Source organism: Bos indicus, chromosome 8 (genome assembly GCF_029378745.1).
Source record: "Bos indicus isolate NIAB-ARS_2022 breed Sahiwal x Tharparkar chromosome 8, NIAB-ARS_B.indTharparkar_mat_pri_1.0, whole genome shotgun sequence".
Lineage (NCBI taxonomy): Eukaryota > Metazoa > Chordata > Mammalia > Artiodactyla > Bovidae > Bos > Bos indicus.
This window is the reverse complement of record NC_091767.1, coordinates 10,750,100-10,772,303: the sequence shown is the minus strand read 5'-3', so window position 1 is coordinate 10,772,303 and position 22,204 is coordinate 10,750,100. Positions and strand designations below refer to the sequence as shown.

General features: G+C 49.2%; 1 protein-coding gene and 1 pseudogene across 1 annotated transcript in view; one reads left to right on the top strand and one right to left on the bottom strand.

The window, feature by feature from the left end:
- Positions 1 to 2,089: 2,089 nt before the first annotated feature.
- SCARA5 (scavenger receptor class A member 5) overlaps positions 2,090 to 22,204 on the bottom strand; it is a 133,485-nt gene continuing 113,370 nt past the window's right edge. The window contains exons 8-9 of the mRNA XM_070794420.1: positions 15,132 to 15,326; positions 2,090 to 4,206 (exon numbers count right to left, since the gene is read on the bottom strand). Of these exons, the coding sequence (XP_070650521.1) occupies positions 4,070 to 4,206; positions 15,132 to 15,326 (332 nt within the window). The 3' untranslated portion in view covers positions 2,090 to 4,069. The remainder of the gene's footprint in view (positions 4,207 to 15,131; positions 15,327 to 22,204) is intronic.
- LOC139184695 (U6 spliceosomal RNA) lies at positions 15,570 to 15,663 on the top strand (annotated as a pseudogene).

The following is a 22,204-nucleotide window of genomic DNA, read 5'->3' as shown; positions in this document are numbered from 1 at the left end:
AAATTGGAGGTTGAGAAGGCCAAGGTGGCTGGAATTTGCTGGGCACAGCATCTGAGACTAGGGAGCCATGTAAAGAAAGTGCCAGAAAAGTGCACAGGGTTCCCTCATGTTGTCTGCTGAATCTGTGTGAACCCTGGGAGGCTGGGTAGAACAATTTCTGAGGAAAGCACTGAGAGCAGAGCTCATAGTGAGCTGGGAATTGTTCAAGTTCCCTCCAGCTAGGGTGGGAGGTCCCCATGTAGGGCAGGGGTCCCCAGTCCCCCAGGCCATGGATGGATACTGGCGGGTGGCTGCCAGGAACCAGGCCGCACAGCTGGAGGTGAGCGGTGGGTGAGCGAGTGAAGCTTCATCTGTTTTTACAGCGGGTCCCCATTGCTCCGGTTACCGCCTGAGCTCCACCTCCTATTAGCTCAGCAGAGGCGTCAGATTCTCATAGGCGCTCAAAGTGTACTGTGAACTATGCAAGGGGGGGATATGGGTTGCATGTTCCTTGTGAGAATCGAATGCTTGACAATCTGAGGTGGCGCTGAGGTGGTGGTGTTAGCAATAGGGAGCGGCTGCCACTGCCTCACCCCCAGATGAGATCATCCAGTTGCAGGGAAACAAGCTCAGGGCTCCCACTGATTCTGCATGATGGTGAGCTGTATATATTTCATTATATATCACAAGATAATAATAATACAAATAAAGTGCACAATAAAGGTCATGCACTAGAATCCTCCTGAAACCTCCTCCCCCCAACCACCCAGTCTGTGGAAAAATTGATCCCTTCCACAAAACTGATCCCTGGTGCTGAAAAGATTGGAGACCACTACCCTAGGGGACTAAGAGTCCTCCTGGAAAGCTCCTTAGCCTGTTCTCACTGGGGGGTGAGCTGGTGAAGAGGATTCAGTGACAAAGCTCCCCTCAGTCAGAACTCAACTCAGCTCCCAGAATCGAAAGGTGGAGGAGCAGAGAAAAGAAGGGATGGGAAAGGTGTTCCGTGGAGGGCTGAAGGGAGAGCTGTTCCAAGAAGAGAAAGACAGGTGCTTCACACAGCTGACATCTCATAGAAATGTCAGAATAACCGTCAGGAAACAATGAGGCTCAAGAAGCCCCCAGGTGACTGTGGTGGAGAGTGCCGTAACTTCTTTTGTGACTCAAACCCACCACAGCTGTCGGCTTGACTACAACCCATGCAGGCACCATGGGTTCTCGGGTATTTGAGACCAGGGAAACCTGGGGCCTTGTAGACATTCGAGGGGAGAAGTTCCCTTCTCCACGTAGCCTGAACATAGAGTGGGAGCCACAGTTCTTTGGGGGTGGGTATCACCTGGCTTTTTAGAGGAGGAAACCATGCCTCTGGTGTGTTTCCAGAAAGTCTACTTTTTGATCTCCTTTGGCAAATTATTAGGGCCCACGGCCAGCCTGGGGCCATGAGGTTCTCCCGGAGGTGCAGCTATGAGCATGTGACCGGGACTACCCAATGACCCAGGTCACCCTACATGCTGCCCGGGTCCTGGGCCTGGGGGCTCCTGCTTCTCACTGGGGGGTTCAGACCTTGGGTGGTCTTCTTCTGTGTTAATGGAACTCTGGATGAAAGCACATCCCCAAGTAAGAATTCAGTTGTGTTTGACTCTCTGTGACCCAACTCGGCTCCTCTGTCCATGGAATTCTCCAGGCAAGAATACTGGAGTGGGTTGCCAGTTCCTACTCCAGGGGATCTTCCTGTCCCAGGGATCGAACTTGGATCTCCTGCATTACAGGGAGGTTCTTTACTGTCTGTGCCAACAGCTCTGGAGAAGTGAGAAATTGACAGGTGGACTTTCCTTTAGGAATACAAAAGCAATTCTCTTATAACCTGGGTCTTGATTATCATTCTTTTGCTTGAGACCCTTTCCTTAGGTTACCTAATAGGTAACTTAAGACTTCATATGCCATCAAGTTCTTGGTCTAGACTATGTTTATCGTCCTCTGGAAGTATTAAGGCAGCTTCTCATAAGCTGTCCATTCTACCAATTCCTGCTGAAAAATGATCAGACCTATCCAATTTTTGCCCGCCTCCTTCCCATGCTCACTGGGTTTTCATGAGAAAAAATGTGAGGGAAACTTGTTAGCATCATATTTTCAGCTTTATTGAAATTCTTACAAAAGGTCTAATGTATTTTAGGCCTGGCCTAATTTCCCTTAGTCCCTGAAATACAGGATCATGGCTATTTCCACGTCCCTTTAAGTAGGAATGTAAACTAGTAGACTTTGCTTTTAAAGTTCAAACACATATCACCATGGTTTTTCATTGATGTAAAGCAAGACTTATGTTTTCCCGAATGAAAAGACCAGGTAAGAAAGTTACATGGGTCTTCATTGGGATAACTGGATTCTTTGTCAGAACAAACTTAGGGATTTATTTCACTTAATGTGACATTCTTCCACCTTGAGTATTTTCTTTTTTTAAAATGCAAACTTTGCGATGTACTGAGCTATGTAGTAAAGAGTGCCGTGTTCATATATGCATACATGTATTGGCTCTGGGAAAAGATGCATGAGTACATGCATGTTATGTAAACATAGCAGATAATAAGCATATTATAAGCAAAGAACAACCAATAGCATGTACTGGTTTAGTTGTCAGCCAGGAGCTTTGCTGGTCTCATCCCCAGAGGGTCCCAGCCCTCGCGTTCCCCAGGCAGGCGATGCCCACCACGTAGGACAGGTGACTGTGATCTGAGGCGTGTCTGAGTTTGTGACTCCCCCAAGGTCTCTGGGCCTATGCTCACTTGCTACCATGAAGCTCCCCAGGCCTAGAACACAGAAATGCCCAGCATGACCTGCTCCTCATGTCAAAAGCAGACTCTGATCTCCCCATCACTAGGAAAGGGGTGCAGACTGAGGGCTCCCAGAGGCCCACAGCCTCTTCTTCCCCTAGATGTAGTAGGGAATCCGCATTTCCTTCCAGTCTTATAGGCTCCATCAGGACATGTGCTTTCTTGACCACAGGATGACACCCAAAGAGGCCTGGAAGGTTCTGTATCATCGCCTCCAGATAGCTCTGAGACACAGGCAACGTGGCTTTAATCCTGATTGCCAGATGACTGAGGGTTGGCCTTGGTTTAGCCCAGATAGCTCCCATGTCACCCTCTAAATCCATCCTCCTATGTGGATGGCTGCCTTGGAAGCCAGTCACATCCAACCTTGAACTTATACCCTATGGGATTTGGAGTATGTAATCTTTTAGTCAACTTGTGCTGCACCCCAGCTTCTTGCTTGAGTCTAAGCAAAGACATAATGAGAGTTCAGGTCGAAACAATGGTCTCATTCTCCATCTGACTGATAGGCTAGGTGAATGGGTCAGTCGAGTGCTACCTGGAGGTCAGGTGGTACCCAAGCCAGCATGACTTGCAGGAGTGCTGCAAAGTGATACATGAATTGAGCACCCAAGATATTATGTAGCACACATGGCAGTCACTCAGTAAATGTTCCTTTCACTTGCCTTCTTGGAATCCAGACTGGTTCCTGCAGAAGGCTGGCATCTCCCTCTCACTCCTAGAGCCGCCCCTCCTCTATGTCACTTTCCCAAACTAACAAACGCTGTGCAGAGGCAGAGGAAAGAGGGGAAGGTGAATCACTCAGTATCGTCTCTTGCTGGTCAAAACTCTTGGCCTGAGGTTTGGGAATGATCTGCAGAGTAATCGACCTGGGATGCCTCCTACCCATCTTCACTGCTGCATTGGTCGCCAGGATCCATCTGTAACTCACAGACCACAGAGAACATGGACAGGTAGCCTTGAGGGCACGGTGTTTAGAAGACTCTGGAAAAAGGCGATCCAGTCGACCAGGGCTCCATGCAGGAACCGTGGTGGAAGGGAGAGACAGGCAGTGGATCCCAGAGTTGTGCTTTGGAATAGATGTCCAAGAGGAGGAGGGTGACAGGTCACCGTGGTCCTGGGATGGGAATTACAGAGGTCTGGGGGTGCTGGGCTGGGCATGGAGGGCAGAGGCGTGGCCAGGGGATCCCCGAGCATTGCCCCCACCCCAGGAATGCAGGAAGGAGGCTCAGCAGCTGGGCCGGGACCTCGGGCTGTGCCCACTGTTAGTGTCTCTTGCACGTCACGCCCGCATCCTCAGCGTGCCCGCAGTTTGTCACCCCCCACTTGGAGAAGCTGCAGCGGAAGATGCTCTCCTCGGTGCCCTTGCAGGCGACATCGTCCATCCAAATTCTCCCTGTGCCTGTGGAGACAAGTGGACACGATGTCTTAGCAAAGATGCAGGAGTGCAGGACAGACGGGAGCATGCTGTCTGTCCCGAGATCTGCTGTCAATTCTCTAACTGAGTGGTTCCCCCTGCCTTCTCCACTCCACCAAGACCAACACGTCTTCTCTAGGCTCAGTTTCTTGAAAGCAGAATAAAAATAATGGACAGTGAGGATGGGTTTCCCTGGTGGCTCAGTGATAAAGAACCCACCTGCCAATGCAGGAGATGTACGAGTTGTGGGTTCAATCCCTGGGTCAGGAAGATTCCCTAGAGGAGGAAATAGCAACCCACCCCAGTAGTCTTGCCTGAAGAATCCCATGGATAGAGGAGTCTGGTTGGCTACAATCCATGGGGTCACAAAGAGTCAGACACAAATTATCGACTAAACAATAACCATGCTGGTATTCACTGAGCAGCTCCTATGTGTCGGGCTTCTTAAACATATGATCTTCGTCCATTCTCACCGTGGTGCTGTGAGATGGGCATGAATAACCCTTTTTCTAGATGGAAAAACTAAGGTTCAGAAAGCAATTGGTGCAAGGTTGCTCAGCTTGTAAGTGGCAGAGTCTGAACTCAAGCCCAAGTCTTGCTGCCTCTCAGGCCCACACTTTATACAAGATGCTTAATAGCTTTTGAGATTTTGGCCATGCCACATAACCTGTGGGCTCTTAGTTCCCTGACCAGGGGTCAAACCTGTGCCCCCTGCAGTGGAAGCACAGAGTCTTAGCCACTAGACCACAAGGGAAGTCCCCTCTGTTGAGATGTATCTTGCAGCCTTTGCTGCTGAATATTCAGACAAGACATAATCAGAGGGACAATGTCAGAAAGATCTAACTCAGACAGATCCAGCACCCCATAACCAAATATCTCAGTGTCAACATCACCTCCAGTATTTTGAAATTTAAAGCTGATAGTCTCACACAATGAGTGTCAAACAGTGGTCCTTGGAATGACAGCAGATCTCAGAAATTAACAATATCACCAGACATATATGTTATGACAGGCGGAAGCATCAGTAAGCATAAGCTAGGTTACAGTTCAGTAACAAACTAGGCCAGTTCCCAAAATACAAGGTCCCTAAGACAATCCAGCTGAGTTTTGCCCACCTGTTCACCCTGCCCTGTTCACTCAGCTCTTAGGAGGACCAACCTGATGGTCTGAAGGTGCCCATACAGGGAGCCTTTAGTTGGTTTTCCCAGGATTATACCTGAGTCTCAAGACACACAGACCTGGCACTGAGGTCTTCAATGAACGTCAAGGGAATAGGTCAGCTGGGTGAGGCTTCAAGGGAGTGGAGAGGGCTTGTCTGGGGTCAGAGAGGTCAGCGGGGAGGGGAGAAGTCACCTGGAGCCCCCACTGATGAACTGGCAGGGCCATCAACCATGTTCTGGTGGGTTCTCTGGGCTGATGGCCAAGCCACATCTTTAATGGTGGGAGCTCACTCGGGAGCCCTCTGGAATGCTGCCTGAGCTTCAGGGCTCCCATCGCCCATGGAGTCATTAGGTTAGAGCTTCACTACTCAAAGTGTGATCCTAGATCAGTAGCATCAGAGTTTGTTAAAAATACACAGCCTCATGCCCTGCCCAGGACCTACTGAACCAGAATCTACATTTGAACAAAGTGGTCCTGCATTGAAATTTGAGAAGCACTGCTACTGCTGCTGCTAAGTCACTTCGGTCGTGTCCGACTCTGTGCCACCCCATAGACGGCAGCCCACCAGGCTCCCCTGTCCCTGGGATTCTCCAGGCAACAACACTGGAGTGGGTTGCCATTTCCTTCTCCAATGCATGAAAGTGAAAAGTGAAAGGGAAGTCGCTCAGTCGTGTCCGACCCTTAGCGACCCCATGGACTGCAGCCTACCAGGCTCCTCCGTCCATGGGATTTTCCAGGAAGAGTACTGGAGTGGCGTGCCATCGCCTTCTCTGGTACAGCAGAAATAGGGCTTTACAACAAGTAGGACAAATCTCAAGTCTCAGCCCATCCAGGAGGACCATTTCAGTTGTAAAAGTGGGAGGGGATTCCCAGGACGTGAGACTTTTGGTGCTGAAGCTAAGTAAACTGAGAACCTACTGGGTAAACTTACTTGTTACGTTCAAGAGCTGGTACCAAAAATCATGGGGTTGAAGGTCAGAAACTGCGTTCCAATATTACCATGTCAATCTGGGCAGGTTAAACGAGGTAATTGTCGTTTAGTCGCTATGTAGTATCCAACTCTTTGCAACCTCATGGACTGTAGCCTACCAGGCTCCTCTATTCATGGGATTGCCCAGGCAAGAATACTGGAGTAGGTTGCCATTTCCTTCTCCAGGGGATCTTCCTGACCGAGGGATTGAACCCGAGTCTCTTGCCTTCACAGGCAGATTCTTCACTGCTGAACCACAAAGGAAGCCCAAACGAAGTAATAGTTCCTATATTTTAAAGGGCTTTGAAATGCACCAAAACCCTACATGAAAGGCAGTTCAGGGATCCTAGCATCTGATCCTAGCACCATGCCTCCTTGTCCCGTCACTCGGCAGCTAGACAACCTCTCCTTTTAGAGGAATTGTCGAGTATTGTTGTTGTTTAGTTGTTAAATCATGTCCGACTCTTTGAGTATGAAAATCCTTAAAACCTGTCACTCACCCTTGGACTGCACGGGAAAGAGCATCCAGGGAACAACTAAACCATTTTGCTGCCCAGTAAGAAGCTCCAATATTTTGGCCACCGATACAAAGAGCCAACTCTTTGGAAAAGACTCTGATGCAGGGGAAGATTGACAACAGGAGGAGAAGCGGGCGGCTGAGGATGAGATGGTTAGATAGCATCACTGACTCCATGGACATGAGTTTGAGCAAGCTCCAGGAGATGGTGAAGGACAGGGAAGCCTGGCATGCTGCAGTCCATGGGGTGACAAAGAGTCGGGCATGACTGAGCGACTGAACAACAACAAATTGATTGCAAGGACTTAGTGGTTTGGACATATTTTTGTTATGCTGAGATATTCGGTATCTGCTCAAGGGATTGCCGAGCAGTGAACTAGGGGACAGAGCTGGGAGGAGAGATCTCTTTCTGCTGTCCTTGTTAATGTTATTTGTTCATCACAGCCTCTTCCCTGGCCGGATACAGTGTGCCTCTTACACAATAAGCCCTTTGAGGCTGAGCAAAAATTCTCAGATTAAATGTCTCCTGGAAAACACATCAGTTTACAAATTACCCAGGAAAAGGTTGCAGACCCAAGAGCTCCGTGGGATTAGTCACACCCAAAACAAATAAAGCAGCAAATGAAGGAGACTGACAAATACAAAACAGGCCCAAGGTTACCAGTCCTAATGCGTACACAGGATCACGGAACTCCAAACTCTAGTTGGGGTTTGGCTAGGGAGTTCTAGCTAATGTTCAGTCATGGAAGAGCTAATAAAATGAGGACTGCTGCTGCTGCTGCTAAGTCGCTTCAGTCGTGTCCAACTCTGTGCGACCCCAGAGACGGCAGCCCACCAGGCTCCTCTGTCCCTGGGATTCTCCAGGCAAGAACACTGGAGTGGGTTGCCATTTCCTTCTCCAATGCATGAAAGTGAAAAGTGAAAGTGAAGTCACTCAGTTGTGTCTGACTCTTCGCGACCCCATGGACTGCAGCCCACCAGGCTCCTCTGTCCATGAGATTTTCCTAGCAAGAGTACTGGGGTGGGGTGCCATTGCCTTCTCCAAAAATGAGGACAGGGTTGTTAAATCAGCAATGCTCATATCTGCAGTTATTGGGACATCACTAAAGGGGCCAATGAACTCGCAGATCATCTCTGCTCCCCGCGTGTCAGAGAGGCTAGAACTCTCATGAATCCAGGTACCAATCATTGTGTCAGTTGACATCCATGAGAGCTAACACCTGACACTCATTGTGTGGCCTGAGCACCAGGAGGTCAGTATCACCCAGGAGCTCATCAGCAATGGCAGAGTCTTGCGCCCAGTGGAACCTGAACCTGGGTTTGATTCCTGCATTGGGAAGATCCCCTGGAGGAGGGCACGCAAACCCACTCTAGTATTCTTGCCTGGAGAATCCCATGGACAGAAGAGCCTGGTGGGCTACAGTCACAAAGAGTCGGACGCAATTGAAGCGACTAACACACTGTATCTTAACAGCATCTCCACCAGTCAGCATGCCTTCGAGTCTGAGAGCCCTGCTCTAGATTAGGTCTGCTCCTCCATGCTGGTTCTCTCTGTGAACTCCATAACAAGCCCCATTAGGAAGCAGGAAGGGGGTTCTCTGTTCCCCCACTTTAGAGTCAGAAAACTGAAGCTATACGATGAGGTTTTATCTTATGGAGGCAAAACTGGGACCAGAGGCCAGGTCTTCTGACACTTGGAGCCTTAGGGGCTGTTGGAATGTGAGGGGATGGTTGGGATGAGTAAGCAGAGATTTTATTTTATTCTCATCATTCATTCATTCAAGAAATATTTAAGCATCTACTCCACGCTCAGTGCTATTCTGGGTGTTTGGGCTACATGAGTGAACAGAAAATGATTTTTTTAAAAACCCACTGCTGCTAAGAATATAAATTGGTGGAGAATAGTGTGGAGGTTTCTCAAAAAATGAAAAACAGAATTACCATATGATTTAGCAATCTCATTTCCAGGTACATATCCACAAGAAACAAAAACTAATTCAAGAAGATACATGCACCCCAATGTTCACAGCAGCACTGTAATTATACAGTTGCCAAGATAGGAGAGCAACCGAAGTGTTCATCAACAGAGGAGTGGATCAAGAAGATGTGGTATATATTAGATACACAATGGGATACTACTCAGCCACAGAAAAGGACAAAACTTTGCTATTTGCAGCAACATGAATGAACTTGGAGGGCATTACTCTAAGCAAAATAAGTCAGAAAAGTCAAATACTTTATGATATCATGTATAGGAGGAATCTAAGATAACACCACAAACTAACGACTATACCACAAAATGCATATGTACAGAAAACAAATGAGTGGGTACCAGTGAAGGGGAAGGGGCACCCCACTCCAGTGTTCTTGCCTGAAGAATCCCATGGATGGAGGAGCCTGGTAGGCTGCAGTCCATGGGGTCGCACAGAGTCGGACACCACTGAAGCGACTTCGTAGTAGTAGTGTAGTGAAGGGGAAGGGGCAACACATGGATGGGGAACTGGGAGGTACAAACAACTGGGGGTCAGATAGGCTACAAAGATGTATTGTACAACACGGGGACTATAGCCAATATTCTGTTATAAGTGTAAAGGGAAAGTCACCTTTAAAAATAGTACAAAAACAAAACAAGAAAAAACAAAAAATCTCTGCTTCATGGAACTAACATTTGAGCTGCTTGATGTTTATTTAGAGTAATATTAATAGAAGGAATGAGTTACACTGACCCCTAAGGGCTGCCATCAGAGCCCCACACAGAGGCAGGCAGGACAGCTATCAAATAGATATTTAAGAGAAAGAAAAACTGAGGCCCCAGAAAGGTTAGCAGACCTGTCTCACAACTATTACGGGAGGAGGAGATAGTGACCTCTGATGTCCAGCCAGTCTAGTCCCTGTTCCTTACAGAACCACATATACAGTGCACTTTATGGATCACTAAGAGGTGGCAAACCAAATTCAGCCCACTTCTTGCTTTTGTAAATAAAGTTTTATTGGAACATCTACCTTGTAGACTGCAGTTACTTTCGTCTGTAGTTACCTTGGTGCTACAACTGCAGAGTTGAATAGTTGTGAGACGGACCATCTAGCCCACAAAGCCTAAAATATTTACTTCTGGCTGGCCCTTTAATATTTGCTGACCCTTGCACTAAGCTACCTCCCAGTATTTAAATTTGATCTTAAGAAAAAAAAGAGCAAAAATGCTAATAATAATATAATTAGAATGGACATTCTCAATCCATCCATCCACCCCCACCTACAAATCCACCTGCATTTGTACCCATCCTCACCTCCTTTGTCTGTCTGCATGTTTCACCGATTTTCTCAGTGGGTCCAGGACCAGTTCCCTGGGTGCTGCCCTGGTCTCACGCCCTCCATCTCTTTCTGGACCCTGATCCAGCCATCACTTTCATCTTCTCCAACTGCACTCCCTCTCCAACAGCTCTTGGACCAATTTAAAATTAAAAAAAAAAAAATCATCTCCAAGTCTTTCTCACTTGGGTCTTTCCTTGTTTTTTTTTCCCAGGGACACTGATCATTTAATTATTGAGCCCTGGCCAGGAAAAGTTTTATGGTGCCAAACCACCAAGAGCATGCCAGGCTCGGCAGTTTCTTGTATGGCTCGGGGAGGATGCAGATTCTGCAGGCACAAAAGTTTCTTCCTTCCTTCTCTCCTCGCACTCTCCTCCAGTTCCTCCTTCCTCTCTCCCACTTTCAGTTCAGTTTAGTTGCTCAGTTGTGTCCGACTCTTTGCGACCCCATGGACTGCAGCACGCCAGGCTTCCCTGTCCATCACCAACTCCCGGAGTTTGCTCAAACTCATGTCCATCGAATCAGTGATGCCAATCAACCATCTCATCCTGTCGTCCCCTTCTCCTCCTGCCTTCAATCTTTCCCAGCATCAGGGTCTTTCTAATGAGTCAGTTCTTTCCATCAGGTGGCCAAAGTATTGGAGCCACTTTATGCAGTACCTATCACTCACTGGAAAAGACTCTGACTGGGCAAGCTTGAAGGCAGGAGGAGAAGGGGATGACAGAGGATGAGATGGTTGAATGGCATCATCGGCTCATTGGACATGTATTTGAGCAAACTCCAGGAGATAGTGAAGGACAAGGAAGCCTGGAATGCTGTCCTTGGGGTTGCAAAGAGTCAGACACGACTTTGCGACTGAACAACAGCAAATAAACTGAAAAGGAATTAACTAGGTGAAGAGGAGGGAAAGGTATTGCAAACCTGAGGAAGAGCAGGCGATAGGACACAGAGATCGAAAACAGCTGTATGAGCTCAGAGCTCACATCTGGGTGCATGTGGCTGAAGGATGCTCCGCTGAGGAGTGAGGCACTTTAGGACAGACCTTGCTGCACTAAGCTGAGAAACCAGACTTGATCCTGAGAGCAGTAAACACCCACTGGGCGTTGGGCAGGGGAGTGACAAGCAGGAGACCGTTTTAGAAAGAGCCCTGGTAGGCAGGAAGAGGAAGGCCTGGAAGAGGAGGTGGGGAGCAGGGCGTCCGGGAAAGAGCTCCAGGAGGGTGCCCCACCTCCTCCCAACAAGCAGCCAATGACTGCACCTGGGCCTGCGCTGTGCTATTGCTTGCCATACACGATCTCATTTTTCATTTGCCATCCTCCTGCAAAAGTGGGAGGGCTGAAGCCTGGGGAGGTGAGGAAGTCTGCTCCAGGACACCAACCAGTAAGTGGCAGATATGGGATGCTGGCTAGGCTCTGACCTACAGCCTGAGCTCCGAGCCACTGCTCTACCCAGCCTGAGTGCCTAAGGCAAGAACGGTGAGAACAAAGAGGAGGGGACGGAGTCAAGGGCCCAAGAGGTCGACACGGGTAGAATCTGTAGGACCCAGGGACTCAACAGAGGAGGGACAGGGGAGTGGGTGAGGGGAAGGGGAGGGACAGGTCTGCAGTCCTGCCTGGAAGGACAGAAAGCACATCTGTAAGAGAAACAGAGACTATGGAAGGTGGGGCTGAGGCCGGGAGCCTGGGGGACTCCGTGAGGCTGAGGGTGAGCCGACTGGGGTCAGGAGTCTGGGCACCTCTCTGAAGGGAATCTGTGGTCAGAGGGGCATCTGGACCTGAGGCGCAACCTGCCCTCTGCCAGGAGAGGTGGGCATCCCCCGCCCCGCCCCGCCCCACAGTTGGCAGGGCAGGCGAGCCCTTTGCATGCTGTTTAGAATCTGTGAACATATACGCCTCCCCCTAAACTGAACATGCTGAGGTCAGAGACTATGTTGTCAGAGACAACTCCACATCCCTGCGCTGAGCCTAGTGCCTGCCCATGGAAGGAGCCAGAAGCTGCTCTGGGAAGAAGGAAGTGCAGCTGGGACAGGAGGCCCCATTTCCCTCTGTGGACCTGTGAGTAACACCTGGCCTGCCTACCTGCCCAGGTCTCAAATATCACATGACCTAAGTTACTGGACAATGATGGGGAGGTCGGGCCACAGTTCACCTTTAGGGCTTCCCTGGTGGCTCAGACAGTAAAGAGTCTGCCTGCAGCACGGCAGACCCAGGTTCAAACCCTGGGTCGGGAAGACCCCCTGGAGAAGGAAATGGCAACCCACTCCAGTATTCTTGCCTGGAAAATCCCATGGACAGAGGAGCCTGGCAGGCTACAGTCAATGGGGTTGCAAAGAGTCAGACACAACTGAGCCACTTCATATTCATATTTAATGGTGCAAATCTGATGCAAATATAGAATCGAGTCTGGATTTCCACTGCCTGATTTAAAGACTCCAGTGGCATTAATATACGATATTTTTATATATGTGGAATCTAGAAGAATTGTATAGATGATCCTATTGAAAGCAGAAATAAAGATACAGATGTAATGAACAAACGTATGAATACAAAGAAGGAAAGAGGAGTGGGTAGGAGGAATTGGGAGATTATGACTGACATATATAAGGGCTTCCCATGTGGCACCAGTGGTAAAGAACCTGCCTGACAATGCAGGAGATGTAAGACTTGCAGGTTCGATCCCTGGATCAGGAAAATCCCCTGGAGGAGAGCATGGCAATCTGCTCTAGTGTTCCTGCCTGGAGAATCTCATGAACAGAGGATTGTCCTGGACTGGTGGGCTACAGTCTGTAGGTCTCAAAAAGTTGGACAAGACTGAAGTGACTTAGCATGAGTGACATATATATGACTATTGATACTATACATAAAATAGATAATTAATGAGAACCTACTGCATAGCATAGGGGACTCTACTCAATGCTCTGTGGTGACCTAAATGGGAAGGAAATCCAAAAAAGAGGGGATATATGTATATGTATTGGAAAAAGCAATGGCACCCCACTCCAGTACTCTTGCCTAGGAAATCCCATGGATGGAGGAGCCTGGTAGGCTACAGTCCATGGAGTCGCGAAGAGTTGAACACGACTGAGCGACTTCACTTTCACTTTTCACTTTCATGCATTGGAGAAGGAAATGGCAACCCACTCCAGTGTTCTTGCCTGGAGAATCCCAGGGACGGGGGAGCCTAGTGGGCTGCCGTCTATGGGACTGCATAGCGTTGGACATGACTGAAGCGACTTAGCAGCAGCAGCAGCAGAAATCGATACAACATTGTAAAGCCACTATACTCTGGTAAAAATTAATTTTAAAAAGGCTTGAGTGACAATTGTAGGGCTTCCCCTCATGCCGTAGGATACAAACATCAAGGAAGGATCTCCTGCATTGCAGGCAGATTCCTTACCGTCTGAGCAATAAGGGAAACCAGATATGTTCCAGTGTCTCCTAGTTTTTATTCTATGGGAACTCGAATTTGTATCTTACTTTTGTGTGAAAATTGTATAAATGTTAATTATGTTGAATTGGCTTCACAGTGCTTTTCAGATCTATCATATCCTTCTACTTCTCTGAATATTTGTTCTATTCATTTTTGAGAGGTTGATATTGAAACTCCAACTAAACATCTTAATTTATCTACTTTAAAAAATAAAGTAGAACTATATATAACCTGGTTCTGTATTTTCCAAGTCTTCTGTAAAAGTGTTATCAGACTTTCATAATTAAAGAAAACATTTTTTTTTAAATCAAGGGAGGATGGAAGAGTTTTAGGCTAACCCTTTCTATGACAGTCAAGTGGCCTAGTGCGGCTTTTCTAAAAGAATGTATGACTTTTCCCCCTAAAACGTCTTGCTTCCACATATTAGGGAGAAGTCCTCATCAGAGCCGAAAATGGGAAAGTGAGGACTGATTGCCCATTTCTGTTTCGCCTGCAAACAAAGATGGCAGCTTTCCTTGCAGAAAACAGGCTGAGACCCAGGGCACAGCTTCAGGTGGGGGGAAGCACTCGCCCCCGGTGGGCTGTCGTCTGTGGAGCTGGACCCTTTGAACTCCCTGCGCACTGGGCCTTTCAGTCCAGAGGCCAGGATGCTGGGGTCAATCGGCTGCTCTCCACCAGCTGTCACAACAGATTTCACAAGAGCGCTTCAGTGAGCGCGATTGTCTTCATGGGCCCAGACTGGGCGGCTTGTAAACAAGAGATGTTTATTTCTCACAGATCCGGGGGATGCGAGTCCAAGGTCAGAGTGCCTGTGTGCTCGGATGCTGAGGTTCTAGGCAGAGCCCCCTTCAGACTAGGAGGCTCCTGTGTGTCCTCACGGAAGCGGGCAGAGCACCCTTAGGTTTCTTTACTAAGGTTCCATTATGAGAGCTCCACTTGTGACCTGGACACCCCCTCAAAGGCCCCACCTCCTAATACCATCACATTGGGGGTCAGGATTTCGACATATGAATATGTTGTTGTTCAGTCATGCAGTCGTGTCTGACTCTTTGCAGCCCCATGGACTAGAGCCCACCAGGCTCCTCTGTCCGTGGGATTCTCCAGACAAGAATACTGGAGTGGGCTGCCATTTCCTTCTCCAGGGGATCTTTCTGACCCAGGGATGGAACCTGTGTCTCCTGCATTGCTGGCGGATTCTCCACCACTGAGCCACCAGGGAAGCCCATATGGATTTGGCTGGGGAGGAATGGGGTAGGGGGACACAGACACTCAGTCCACAACAGTGGAGGCCAGCAGGAGACAAAAAGAGAAAGGGGGTCCAATTCGAGGGAAGGAAGGAATGTTCTAACGGTCAGAACTGTCTGGAGACGGATGGCTGGAGGCTGCGGGCCCCCCAGGGTGGGAAGGACCCAGGTGGAGGCCGGGTGGCACTCGGCAGGACTGCCGTCGAGGGAACCCCGGATGGGAGGGCAGGCCTAGGACTCGGGTCCCTTGCCCCACGTCCTCCTCTGGTGGGCGCCCTACCTTGTCCGAACTGAGCGGTTCGGTGCACGTCCTCCGCGCCGGGGAAACCCAGCATGCGGCACACCACGTCCCCGTCCTTCTTGTCCCAGCCGTCGTCGCACACGGTGCCCCAGCGCCGCTCGTGGTACACCTCCACGCGGCCCTGGTGCAGGCCCGAGCCGTTCACCAGCCGCACCATCACCGCCTCCACGCCACCTGCCAGGAGCAACGCAGGGTCACGGTCACTCCCCCAAGCCTGGACACAGCAGTGCCCCCCAGGAACCCTCCCCGGCTCCTCATCACCACCCGGCGTGGGGAGGACGCTGGGGCTCCAGTGAAGGCCAAGCAGGCAGCCAGCAGAAACCATGGTGTCACCCCTGCCCTTCTCTCCACCTTTTTTAATACTTTTTTTTTTTCAGAGTAGTTTTAGGTTCATAGCAAAACTGAAAAGCAGGAGCAGTGCTGGCTTTGGCAGTGCATGCGCTGAAACTGGAACGATACAGGGAAGACTAGCAAGGATGACATGTGAATTCATGAAGCATTCTATAATTTTTTTTTTTTACAGCTACAATAGAAATCTAATACAAATTTCTGCATGGATTGCATAAATTCTTGCTAATTGCTGATCATTATTTAATCACTTTATTCAAGATCAAGGTGAAATCCAAATTTAGTAATTATAGCACTAAATAAAAATGTGAGAACTGGCTTTTCCCTTTACATTTGGTGATGCTAGATATCCTATGAAATGAAAAAAGGAAAAACTTAAAAAAGAAAGAGGGTAGAGACACCCCCCACCTCCAACATGGATAGCTTCCTCCCCAACTATCAACACCTGCCTCCAGAATGGTACATTTTTTATAATCTATGAACACACAGAGACATGTCGTAACCACCCAGAGTGAAGAGTTTACACCAGGGTTCACTCTTGGTATTGTCCATTCTATGGTCTGGACAAATGTATAATATGTATTCACCAACATCAGTTCAGTTCAGTCACTCAGTCGTGTCCGACTCTGCGACCCCATGAAATGCAGCACACCAGGCCTCCCTGTCTATCACCAACTCCTGGAGTTCACTCAGACTCACGTCCATCGAGTCGGTGATGCCATCCAGCCATCTCATCCTCTGTCATCCCCTTCTCCTCCTGCCCCCAATCCCTCGCAGCATCAGAGTCTTTTCCAATGAGTCAACTCTTCACATGAGGTGGCCACAGTACTGGAGTTTCAGCTTTAGCATCACTCCTTCCAAAGAAATCCCAGGGCTGATCTCCTTCAGAATGGACTGGTTGGATCTCCTTGCAGTCCAAGGGACTCTCAAGACTCTTCTCCAACACCACAGCTCAAAAGCATCAACTCTTTGGCACTCAGCCTTCTTCACAGTCCAACTCTCACATCCATACATGACCACAGGAAAAACCATAGCCTTGACTAGATGGACCTTCGTTGGCAAAGTAATGTCTCTGCTTTTGAATATGCTATCTAGGTTGGTCATAACTTTCCTTCCAAGGAGTAAGCGTCTTTTAATTTCATGGCTGCAGTCACCATCTGCAGTGATTTTGGAGCCCAAAAAAATAAAGTCTGACACTGTTTCCACTGTTTCCCCATCTATTTCCCATGAAGTGATGGGACCGGAGGCCATGATCTTCGTTTTCTGAATGTTGAGCTTTAAGCCAACTTTTTCACTCTCCTCTTTCACTTTCATCAAGAGGCTTTTTAGTTCCTCTTCACTTTCTGTCATAATGGTGGTGTCATCTGTATTTACCAACATAGTATCCTACAGAATGGTTTCACTACCTAAAAACTCCTCTGTGCTCCATCCCTTCATCCCAACCCCCACCCCTTAGCCCCTGGCAAACACTGATCTTTTTCCTGTCTCCATAGCTTTGCCTTTCCTATAATGCCATACAGTTGGGATCATACAGTATGTAGCCTTTTCAGATTGGCTTCTTTCATGTAGTAATGTGCATTTAAGGCTCCTTTTTCCATGGCTGGATAGCTCATTTCTTTCTAGCACCAAATAATGTTCCATTGTCTGGATGTACTATGGTTTAACTATCATTCACCCAATGAAGGGCATCTTGGAAGGAATTATGAATAAGGCTGCTACAAACATTCATGTTCGGGTTTCTGTATAGACATAAGTTTTCAATTCATTTGGGTAAATACCAATAAGGAGGACTGCTGGGGTGTCTCCTGGTGGCTCAGCTGGTAAAGAATCTCCTGCCAGTGCAAGAGATGAAAGAGATGCGGGTTCGATCCCTGGGTCAGGAAGATCCTCTGGAGAAGGGAATGGCAAACCACTCCAGTATTCTTGCCTGGAAAGTCCCATGGACAGAGGAGCCTGGTGGGCTATAGTTCATACAGGTCACCAAGAGTCGGACATGACTGAGCAACTGAGCACTCATGCATCCGTCATCCCTGACTATTCTTTGCACATGAGTTTATAAGCTCCAGCCAGGTTATCAGAAGAGGCTGAGAATGAGCAAGAGAGCAGAGACTCCTCCAGATGGAAAACAATGAGCACAGCGGGACTCAGAGGCCAGGTCTGAAACAGAGACACCACCCGGGAGCCGTCATGACAAGCCAACCTGGAGCCAGCAGTCGCAAACACAGCCTGGCCCGGGCTGGGCGTCTGGCCCTGGCGTGTTGGCTGAGGCTGAAATGTCAGTCTTGATTTCTCCCAGACCTGCCTCGCCTCTGTCAGCACCCTGTCACTGTGGGCCGTGGGCCACGCCAGGCCAGGAGGCTGCCAACGGCAGTCTCCGTGTGGGGTCATCAGTAAAGGGAGAGTGGCAGGAGGAGGCTGTGCATCCCAGAGCAGGCGAGACCGAGTTCAAGGTCCAAATAACAGGAAGAAGTGTGGTGCGGTACAGGCAGCCCAGCTGACGTTCAGAGATGCCCCCTTATCCTCCGCTCTGGCCAGCCTCGCTCACTGTACTCACTTCTTCATCTTGCCAAATAAGTGACTGACCATGTGTTAGGAGCCTGGTCCTGTTGTAGGAGCGATGGATAGATCCGTGAACAAAGTCTCTGCCCTCATGGACTATATTGTAGCGGAGGAGACTAGTCACAGAGCTGGGAAACAAATTCAAATATAACTATGGCCACGTAGTGATGGTGCAGAGACAAGAACAGAAACACAGGAAGGGAATGGAGCATGGAGGGCGCCAGTGTGGCTGGGGACACAAGGAAAGGAGTGGAGGGTGGGGGCCACCGTCTTAGACGGGGAGACAGGGAAGGGAATGGAGGGTCAGGTGGCACCATCTTGGATGGGGAGACAAGGAAGAGAATGGAGCATGGAGGCACCATCTTGGAGACAGAGAAGGGGATGAGTAGAAGGTGCCATCATAGACAAGAAGACAAGGAAGGGAATGGAGCTTGAGGGGGTGCCATTTCAGATGGGGAGACAAGGAAGACCTTGAGTGGGGATCTGAAAGAGCTGAGGGAGAACACGGACCCCTGTATCTTAGGAAAAAAGCTGCTCTGTACTCTGGCCTAACATTTTCACATCCTTTAAATCTCAAGCTTGGATGTCACATCTCCCAAAAGAAGCCTCCTGTGGTCACCCATTCCCATCCAAGACCCCTGCTGCGGACATATTTTATCACTTCGTGTAACAGTTGCCTGTTGACTCTTTAGGACACTGGGAGAATTCTGAGGCCAGGTCACATAGCCTGATACAGGGCCTGGTACTTAGACGTGCCCAGGCTGGGCCCAGTGAAAGCAGGCACAAATGAATACACTGAGATAGCGTGTACCCCGGAGGGCAGGTCCTGTCTAGTGGACACAGCCAGTGACTTTGTTGGGAGCCTGAATGGAGAGTCAGCATCATGGCTACCAATGTTTCCAACACCCTCCTTATTACACCTTTGTCTCTTCTACTCACTCCCCACACTGACTTCTTCTTTCGGTAGGACGACCCCAGGGCTCTGGACCCAGAACTCAAGCTGTTGGTTCGATGACCATACATTCTACATGAGAAAATAAGGATGTGGTCTGACATGTGATTATAGCGAGTGCTGAAGGAAATCTGGAAAGTGTCACTTGGATGCTGAAATGTTAGAGTTCCCAGGAGGCTTCAATGTATATGGAAGTGGCAAAAGAATATTTGGAAACAGGACAACTTCAAAACATTGGAAGCATACGGTAACCATAATTATGGGGCTCAGAACATCAAGTTCAAGACTGTTTCTGCCCCATGCTCCCCACACGCCAAGCAAGGTCACAGCCCCCATCAGACTCAGGGATGTGTGTGTCCCCCAACCCACACACACCCAGACACCAGACACGAGTTGATTCATCAAGCACTGAAGCCTGTCCCTTGTCACTTGTTCCCAGGTCCCCCAGATCCAGGACTTCTCCCTACAATGGAGGCTGAATGCAGTCCCTTGCCCACGGGGTCAGCAGACACTGCAGGTCCCCAAAAAATCAATGAGGCAAATTTTGATCTAGTGCCATCTTATGGAACATAGCACTAAGCTATGATTTTTTTTTTTTGATGTGGACCATTTTTTAAGTCTTTATTGAATTTGTTACAATATTGCTTCCATTTTCTGTTCTGGTTCTTTGGACTTGAGGTATATGGGAGCTTAGCTCCCCAACCAGGAATCAAATCCACACCCCCTGCATTGGAAGGTGAAATCTTAAGAACAGGACTGCCAGGGAGGTCTCTAAGCTATAATTTTTTAATCCTTTCTTCCCCCTAACAGGAGCACATCCCTGTGGCTACCGCCCTGAGGAAAACCATAAGCTGAGATTTGATCTGATTATGATGCTAACTGCCCCAATGAGGGACTCAGACAGTCTAAAGGGGCAGTCCCATGAACAGTAAGCCTGGCCTGCTTTGCCCTAAGAGCTACAGGGGCGGCCAGAGGCAGGCCGTACCCAGGCCGAGCTGTCATGCCACCTCCGGGAATCCGCCTGGGGAACCCCCCAGTGAAGCCAACGCTGACTTCCTCTCCAGCCTGAGACGAACGTCACGACTTGCTAAGAGGTTTGGGTTTCTGTGGGCAGAGGGTGTAAACTCTGCCTTTTCCCAGCAGTTTCTGCCCTAGAGCAACGCTTTCCCACCAAGCAAACCACCACCACTGGGAAATGCGCTCACCCCACAGCTGTGTCAGCCCCACAGAAAGAGAGGCGGTGTCCAGGAGGCTGCGTCAGCCTGTGCCCAATGCCCCCCACCCCACATGCCCCGTTATACTTCCTGTAAGTCCAGCGAGCTAATTCCTTAGACATCCACCCAGAGTGGTCCCCATGGAGTGTGCCTGGCTGTTTGGGGTCAAGGAGATGCCTCTCTCTGTACAGGACAGTAGAGGGAGGTGGAAGGCAATGGTTCGGATTGTTCAGAACCCAGGCACTGGGACTTCCCTGGTGGTCCAGTGGTTAAGACTTGGCCTTTCAAGGTAGGGGGTTTGGGTTTGATCCCTGGTTGGGGAGCGAAGATCCCACATGGCTCAGGGCCAAAAAACCAAAACATAAAACAGAAGCAGTATTGTAACAAGTTCACTAAAGACATTAAAAATGGTCCTCATAAAAAGAAAATCTTAAAAAAATAAAACTCAGACTCTCCTAACCCAGTAGACAGAGGGGATGGCTCAGGTGGGGACAAAGGTCCTCACGCTTTCACAACTTCATGTTACTTCCCTTAACAGCTGCCCTTGACCAACAGGTCTCCACTTCCTTCTTCACCTTCCACCGCAGTGAAGCCCCAGGAAGTCCTTCCTGAGCAAAATGTTGGCACGCAACCCTGAAGAACCCACCGTGCCCAAGCAGTTCCCATGTGGATATCTGAGTTTGATTCACAAAGGGAACCCCCTGAGTGAAGAGGATATGACATCTGTTCTCTTGTTCAGTCTACTCTGCAGACTGGAATCTACCTGGACATGTGCCCACGGTTTGCAGGTGGAGAGTAGGGACCACCACTGGGTTCCCCACCCTGCTATCTGCAGGAAGAGTTCTGCCCACACTCCACCTCTGCTCTGGGAGACCTGAGCTCAAGAGAAACACCGAGCACCGCTCCTCACTGAACACCTGGAGGATGAATGGGGAGTTGCTAACTTGACAGCCTGTCCCAAGCCCTTGGCCACTAAGTCCTGGGCAGAGTTTTTCCTGGTTACCACTCATAGCAGGGACACTCCACTGCTCTGTTTCCCCTACAGCTCCAGATTTGGGGTCACAGATTCTCCTCTGCTTTTTTCTGAGTCTTTGTTGCTCTGCATAGGCTTTCTCTAACTGTGGTGAGTGGGGACTGCTCTTCACTGTGGTGTCCAGGTCTCTCATTGCAGCGGCTTCTCTTGTTGCAGAGCACAGGCTCTAGGTGCACAGGCTTCAGTAGCTCTGGTGCATGGGCTTAGTTGCTCCTCAGTATGTGAAATCTTCCCAGACCAGGGATTGAACCTGTGCCCCCTGCACTGGCAGGTAGATTCCTATCCACTACATCACCAGAAAAGTCCAGGATCTGCCTTTTTATACAAGGCAGCAGACAGAGAAGAGTCCCTTCCATCACAACCTCAAACAACAGCATCACTTTTTGTCTGGCTGGGTAACCACAGGAAAGGAAGCTGAAATAGGAAACCCAGAGCAGGAGACTGGCCCTTTCTGGCTGGGTAGGCTCCTTGCTCTCTCCCAGATCAAAGGGTTCAATCATTTCACCAGCAAGTTTTCCAGCGCTTCAATAGTTCTAAGCCCTGCTGGGAGCTTTCTGCCTAGCTGCGGGACCAGACCATGGAACCCACCTCCTCATTCTCTGACCTGCTCTGCTGACCCTGCCCACTACCCAGGCCACTCCTGGGATTGACAATGAGGCTCTCATCTACCCTCCTGCAGCAAGACCTCAAGTATGCTCTTAGCCCCTCAGTTAAACAGGGTGGCCCCTCAGGCACAGATGAGGCCAGACTATGAAGAAGAACAAAATATGATATATGGATGAAGAAGCCTTTGCATTTTCTGGCGATACCTCTAGCAACAACTTCTTTACACTTAGTTGTGGGTTACAGATGTCACCACTGTTTGACACATGCAGCTTCTTCTAGGTAATCGCCACAGTGTCTTTGGGCTTTTCTAACCATCACAAGGAGATCAAATCGGTCAATC